Source organism: Panicum hallii, chromosome 3 (genome assembly GCF_002211085.1).
Source record: "Panicum hallii strain FIL2 chromosome 3, PHallii_v3.1, whole genome shotgun sequence".
In the NCBI taxonomy this organism is placed as follows: Eukaryota; Viridiplantae; Streptophyta; class Magnoliopsida; order Poales; family Poaceae; genus Panicum; species Panicum hallii.
This window is the reverse complement of record NC_038044.1, coordinates 6688687-6695940: the sequence shown is the minus strand read 5'-3', so window position 1 is coordinate 6695940 and position 7254 is coordinate 6688687. Positions and strand designations below refer to the sequence as shown.

Sequence of the window (7254 nt, the reverse complement as noted above, 5' to 3'; positions counted from 1 at the left end):
CTCGATCTACAAGTTCCTCAAGCGTAAAGACGCAAGCACTGCAAACGCTCATGCGTTTTTCTGTTTTTAGTGCGTGGCTTTACATGCGCTAGAAGCTAGATCTTTGTGAGCTGTAACGATGTAACCACTGCTTGCTGAACATGTGTGGCGCACTCGCGCATGATGGCAACACCTAATAATGTCTCAATATATCTGCGGCAAAAAGTTTTTGGCTTTTCATTAACAACAGAAAGGTTTAGATGTTCATCGCGATTGCTGTGACGACTAACATATGTTTCCGAGGAAATTTGAAAGTCAGGTAGCTTAAAGAAACTTTAAATCCTGAAACATCACATTATGCCAACAGTGTAGAAAGTAGAAAAGCCACCGTTAGCGAACAGTGTAGAAAGTAGAAACGCATGCATTCCCGTGAGCTGGACGGTCTCTTCTGCAAACGTTTTCCGGCGTTCGTGGTAAAATTTCCCGGCGCATTTGCTCAGGCAGTAATTAACACATGGCGTTTCTGACCGCAGCAGCATGCTCTGCCCTAATTAACCTTTTATTCTGAACAAGTGCTTTCTTTTTTGTTTGGAAGAAGAAGGCTGTGTGTTTGGTTCAGATTTCTGAACCTGCTTCTGCTTTCAGAAATTTTTTTTCTGTAACTACTTTAAAAAAGCTGCTTTTCTGTAGTACAAATTTAAAAGTAGGTTACATCCTGTTTGCAGATTTTCCGAATTTGTGAAAACTACACACCTAATATTGGTCACATATATACCCTTTCAATTCTTTTTTATATATAAGAAAATAAAGATTTTCATATATAGGAAAATAAAAATAAAAAATAATAAAAAAGTTAACTCCAAATATTTTCATATATATATAAATAAAGATTTAAAGGAAAAAGAATTTGGTCATCAAAAAAAATATTGTATACTGTCAATTTGCATAAAGACAATATATAACTTTTTCGCAGTCGATAACTCACGGCAGTTTGAACCAAACGACTTTCAGCTTTTTCACAGCATTCATCTCACAGTAGCTTTTTCACAGCAGACATCTGATAGCAGCTTTTTCACAGCTCACAGCTGAATCAAACGCACCCAAAGTCGCACTGCTCGCCGGAGCCCAGAGGGCTCATGTGCGCCGGGTCTTTCGGAAGGAACTCGGAGCTGAATTCTGACCTCGAGTGCACTGTGTTTGGGTATATATTGCCTGCCGGCCGAACTTTTAAAAGAAAAAGATCTCTCATTCAGACGTACAAGTTTGATTTGAATGCCTCTCGTATTTATATTTAGGAAAAGAAGAACTCTTGCTCTTCCTTTTCCGGCCCCGGACCGGGCCGGGCCGGGCCCGTGGCCGTGGCAAAGTGATCCGAACCGGGCCTCCACGTCGGAACAGGGTGGTCGACGCAGCCGCAATCCGCAGGAGATCTGATTGCTTTGAAGACGAAAATTACCAGGCTGCCCTAGATCCTCTTCGTCTCTCTGGCCCCTTCCCTGGCCTTGTGGCTCGTGTCCCGCCTCCACGCCACGCCACGAGAGATATAACCGCCGCCTGCCAGCCCCGCGACACCCCCACGCCTCCCTCCCTGTCCGTCCCTTCCCGAGGCGGAGACCCGCGCCGCGCCGCGACGCCTTCGCCCCGTGAGCCAGCGCCAGACGCCTCTCTCCAGTTGGGGTCGGGTCTCGACGCCGCCGCAGAACACCCCCCTGCCCATCTCGGCGGGCGGCGGCGCGGGGAGAACCGCACGGGCGTGCTCGCGACCACGAGGTACGCACCGGCACCGTCCCTCTTTCTCTCTCTCTCCCCCCGCATCCGCGTCTCACCTGAAATCCCAATCCGGCGACGCCGCGCGAGCGGGCGAACCGGCCGGGAAGGGCGGGAGCGAAAGCGGCGCGGAGCCTAATGGCGGCAACGCTCCCGATCTGATGCTCGCACGCGCCGCGCTCGGCGTAGGCAATCGCTGCACCCCCCCCCTCCACCGATCAGCGAGGGGACGCGCCGCCAGTCTAAAGACGCGAGGGAATTCCCGTAGTTGTTATGGAATTTTGTTGGACGGATGGTGCTTTGTTAATTGATTTGGGGGAAGGAGGATCAAAACGAATCTTCGTTCCGTCGATCCGACAACCACGTGAGCGTCAATTACCGGTCGTTTTCTCCGCATTATAGGAAAAGTCGGGGAGGGATCGCCTTGTTCGTATCTGCTTTTGCGTTATTCTTCAGGACCGCGATTCCCTTGGTCTGCAGGTGGCCGTGTTCGTCAGGCCTTTCACCCTTGTCCGGGACCGAGCGACGTGGTGGATAGGTTCAATCAGTAGGGTAGGGTCGACTGGTTCCATCATATCATCATGCTGCTCGGCTACTTTGCTTCTTTCATGTCATGCCAAATGCCACCGCGTCGTGGTAAGTGTACCAGTACTGTGTGTCCGTGGTTGTGTTTTGGTGTCTTCTAGACGAAGATGGTTCTCTGATTCCTCTCTCCCGTGGTGTCTACAAATACCATCTGCCCATGGTTGATTCCAGACGGGAGACAGCAGTCCAGTGGTTCGCGTGTCATTTGTTTTGGCTGAGTTACAGTGGAAATCTTTGGTTGCAGAGTCATCGTTGTCGCTGAATCTTAGTTTGGTATTGCACCTTCTTTTCCATTCTCAGTTTGAGTAACCTAGTTCTTTCTGCTTCCGGGATAGCAAATATCCTCAACGGTCTCGATCCTGTGCATGCCTATTTACTGATGGTATGGTTCCGTTTTCGAGGTTTAGTTGCAATTTTTGTTTGGATCGGGTAGAGTGTAATGTAGCTTTGCAAGGGAATGAATGATGTGTGTGGTACTTGGGTACCTGTGATTTTTCAGGCACCTGCTTGAATCTTCTAGGTCGGTCTGTGCTCTAGTGTGGACTGAATGTTTAGTAGTTTTCAATTAGGAGTGTGACTGTCATGTCACTTGTGGGGGGAGGGAGCAGAACAAAAAGGGAGGGAAGAAAAACAAAGAAATCAGTTTTGTTATCGCTGCAGAAATTTGTTGTTCTACAACCGTAGTTGCATTGTTTTTCTGCTATTCCTTAATTCCATATAATAAAATAGTACGCGCTACTGGCGTGCATTTGGATGGTTTGAATGGAATACAATGATGTGGCGATGCTGAACCTGTTGAAGTTGTGTTGAGTTATACTCTGCATATTGTGTTATTAAGGACTGTTCTTTGTGAAAATTTGTCCTCAAGTTTTTTTTCCTTACTTGCATGTAATTGCCTTGGTTATACATGAATGGATGTTTTTCAGTATTTACATTTAACTTGTTATGAGATTGTTCTTACATCAATGCTACCTTTTTTTTTTTGCTCCTTCCCTGACAAATAGATTGCTTGCCTCTTCCTTCTTTTCCACACTAGTTGTAGGCTTGTAGCAGGTTTTCTTATAGTATGTGTGGCAGTTCAGCAGTGCATCTGTCATCATCTTTGTATTGACTTGTATCTTCTTCTTTTTTCAGATGGAAAGCCATAATTCATCCCATCCTCAGATTACTGAAGTGAAAATGGACATCTCACCATCAGCTTCTGGAGCAGCAGGGAACAAAATCTGCAGAGGTGCTGCATGTGATTTCTCTGATTCCAGTAACAGCTCAAAAGATGCCAAGGAGAGATCCGCATCCATGAGGAAGCTTATAATTGCTGTGATCCTTTGTATCATATTCATGACAGTGGAAGTGGTTGGAGGCATCAAAGCAAACAGTCTTGCAATCTTAACTGATGCAGCTCATCTTCTTTCTGATGTGGCAGCTTTTGCCATATCATTATTCTCTCTTTGGGCTGCTGGATGGGAAGCAACACCACAACAGTCTTACGGGTTCTTTCGTATTGAGATTCTTGGTGCATTGGTCTCCATTCAGCTCATATGGCTGCTTGCTGGCATACTCGTATATGAGGCTATTGTAAGGCTCATTAATGAGAGTGGTGAGGTGCAGGGCTCCCTTATGTTTGCTGTATCAGCTTTCGGATTGTTTGTCAACATCATAATGGCTGTACTGCTAGGGCATGACCATGGACACGGCCATGGCCACAGCCATGGTCATGGCCATGGACATTCGCATGATCATAGCCATGGTGATTCAGATGATGACCATTCACACCATGAAGAACAAGAGCAGGGCCATGTGCATCGCCACGAGCACAGCCATGGAAGTTCTATTACTGTCACAACTCATCACCACCACCACCCAAGCACTGGACAACATCATGATGCTGAGGAACCATTGCTTAAGCATGAAGCCAGCTGTGAGGGTACCCAATCTGCTGCCAAATCTGCTAAGAAACCACGCCGCAATATCAATGTACACAGTGCTTATCTTCACGTGCTTGGAGATTCGATCCAGAGTGTTGGGGTAATGATTGGTGGGGCTATCATCTGGTACAAGCCTGAGTGGAAGATCATCGATCTCATCTGCACCCTCATCTTCTCTGTGATTGTACTGTTCACCACAATCAGGATGCTGCGCAACATACTTGAAGTACTGATGGAGAGCACTCCCCGTGAGATTGATGCCACCAGGCTCGAGATGGGGCTCTGCGAGATGGATGGTGTGGTTGCTGTCCACGAGCTTCATATCTGGGCCATCACAGTTGGGAAGGTGCTCCTAGCATGCCATGTGACAATAGCAAGGGAAGCCGACGCTGATCAGATCCTTGACAAGGTGATCGGATACATCAAGACAGAGTACAACATCAGCCATGTGACCATTCAGATCGAGCGCGAGTAGGGATATCTTTAGGCTGTCAGGGCATAAATGGTGTCTTCGCTGGTTATCTTGTTCATGTCAGTTAATACTGCTTTTTGCACCGGGGAAGGCGTCAGCCAGTCAACCGAGCCATAATGTGCTCACAGGTTCATCAGCTTTGATGCTGGGTAATATCATCTATTACTAGTCTATTAGGTGAAGGAATTATTCGGGCGGTGTAGTTGTTAGTCTGTGCATTCACATGAATCAAATTTTCGGACATGTTAACGCCTTGTGGGTTCATCGAACTGCATCTCTAGTTTAGCACCCTGTGTCGTCATCTTTATGTAAGATAATGTTTCTGGCATGAAAGATATGAAGTTAGTGAGTGGCCTATGACCGTTTGTTTTGAGCTCTGCTTTGTTTGTTGCAATTGAATGGAGGGAGCCGGAAAGGCATGCTCTCAGCTGACCACTGGATACGCAGTGGCTGTTACACTTTGCCTATGATTGGTCTGGGCACCTTTGTTCCTTGTCTCTATTGCCATGTATCTGTTTTCCAATGTACATCTGCTGGGACAAGCAGATGGGAAGTTCTTTTTTTTTTCTCGAGTGAAATTACTCTGTTACACATACAATATCTAATGTGCTGAACATGAACTTAGTATCTTCCAGAATCCAAAATGCTGAGGAAATTGGTGAGAAACAGTAATGTTCAAGTCATGTTTCTGCCAAACAGCAAGCTCTTCACCTGTTTTTGAATTAAAAAAAAACAAGAAGCGTTGTATACATTACTTTGCAAAAATCTTCTCTTTCTGTTCAGTAAACCAAGCCTTCCCCTGAACCTTGTTATTCAGGGTACAGCGCTCTATGGAAATCTCAAAACTTGCAAACCAGTCTGGTGGGAGCTACGTTTTCTTTTCTTTTTCCCCTTGCATTGTGATTCTTATCAAGGCAGGTTTTTGTTTGTCTCTCTTTGATCCTCCCGTGCGTACTTGTTTCTTCTTCTTAGCATGCAACCTGTAAGAAGGCAAAGGCAGCAGCAAAGAAGCGGGCTGATTGATTGATTGGCCTCCACGAGACCAATACATCTATTATTGGGCCGAACTAGCACCGTGGTGGGCTTCTTCAGTTGATTTCATGGCGTAGTGAGAAGAAGGTTCTATTCTTCCAGGCGGGGCCGATAGATTCATCTCTCTCGGCTCTCGCTTTCCTTCCTCCAAGCCGACAGCCGATCCGTTTGACTGAAAGGGAAAATAGGAAACTTCAACGCCCAAAGGCCCTTTTCTATACTTATTCTATACTATAAGTTAAAACAATTGAAATAATTTTTCATCAACATTAGGCTCACCATACTTCTCACGGAGATCCTGCTTGATAGGCCTCAAGGCCAAAAGGGTCAAAAGGTTTGACGAAATAGGGTGAAGTCCCATTTCTTGATAGAAGGAAAATATTTCCATCTAAAAGCTAAAACTTTTTTCACCAAAACCTTTAATGTACCCACCCGGTGTATCCGCCGCATGGAGCACCCTCATGAGCACAATTAAGGGAGAAAACTGATCCCGCGTATTTCTTTGCTTATGCACAAATAGGAAATAGAGTAGTATAAATGGAGGGGCATAAATTAAGGATTATAAATTTTTTCCATACTAAATAAATAAAGATATCCATATCAATCAATCAAGAGGCTAATTGCAACATCAAGACATGCACAATTAAGGGAGAGAATTGATCCCCGCATATTTCTTTCCTTATGCACAAACTTGACTTATGAATATTTCTTTCCTAACTTATGAATCATAAATATGGACAAATAGAAAATAGAGTCGTATAAATGGAGGGGTATAAATTAAGTACTAAATCAAGATATCCTTACCAATCAATCAAGGGGCTAATTGCAAGTGCCCTTACAGCCGCAGGAAGCTTTTCCAAAAGCATGATGTCTCCTTGTCTTCCATCACCCACCTTCCCCGCGTCAGCCAGACGCCACGTGTCATCGCTGCCGAGCCACGCCCTTGACACAACAGCTTTGACTTCACGTTGCAAAACCCGCTTTCCGCGCTTCGACCAGACGCCGAGAAGTGAGAGCATCCGCCCAGAAGACCTCGAAGCTATGACAAAATCCAAATGCGACGCATTCAAGAAGGTAGTGACACCAACGGCGCCGCCATTGCACGTCCAAAAAGGACCGGACTTTCACCATTGGATGTCAACGCTAGGGGGGAAACACGACTCCCCCAGCACAGAAAGCGGCGCCCACCGGTGTTGTCGTCAAACAAGGCTTTCGTCCAAGACCCCACTAGCACGAATGTCGGACCAAGAAGCTGGATCCCTCACCATCCATCCCCTTCAACGCCGCCGTCCCGCTACCCCACGGAAGCCTCTTCAGAGGGGCGACGAGGCACCGGCTGCACGTGGTAGCCGCACAGCTGCGTCGGCACCACCCCCTCCAATCAGGCAGTACATGGGGGCGGGCCGGACCTGACTCCACCGCACGCAAGACACTGCCGCACATCGAGGCCGTTGCCGACCATAGCTACCGGCACTGGCACCCGCCACCGTCGCT

General features: G+C 46.7%; 1 protein-coding gene across 2 annotated transcripts; it reads left to right on the top strand.

The window, feature by feature from the left end:
* Positions 1 to 1449: 1449 nt before the first annotated feature.
* On the top strand, positions 1450 to 5155 carry LOC112885803 (metal tolerance protein 1). Of its 2 annotated transcripts, none has more exons than XM_025951449.1 (2): positions 1450 to 1749; positions 3466 to 5155. In XM_025951449.1, the coding sequence occupies exon 2, from the start codon at positions 3466 to 3468 to the stop codon at positions 4729 to 4731; it is 1266 nt and encodes a 421-aa protein (XP_025807234.1). In that variant the 5' UTR covers positions 1450 to 1749; the 3' UTR covers positions 4732 to 5155. The 2 variants fall into 2 exon arrangements, with proteins under 2 accessions (XP_025807234.1, XP_025807235.1); XM_025951450.1 differs by lacking the exon at positions 1450 to 1749 and adding an exon at positions 2008 to 2604.
* The last annotated feature ends 2099 nt before the right edge of the window (positions 5156 to 7254 follow it).

Excerpts from the sequence above, each read along its gene's own strand:
- LOC112885803 (XM_025951449.1), top strand. The coding sequence starts at position 3,466 with ATGGAAAGCCATAATTCATCCCATCCTCAGATTACTGAAGTGAAAATG.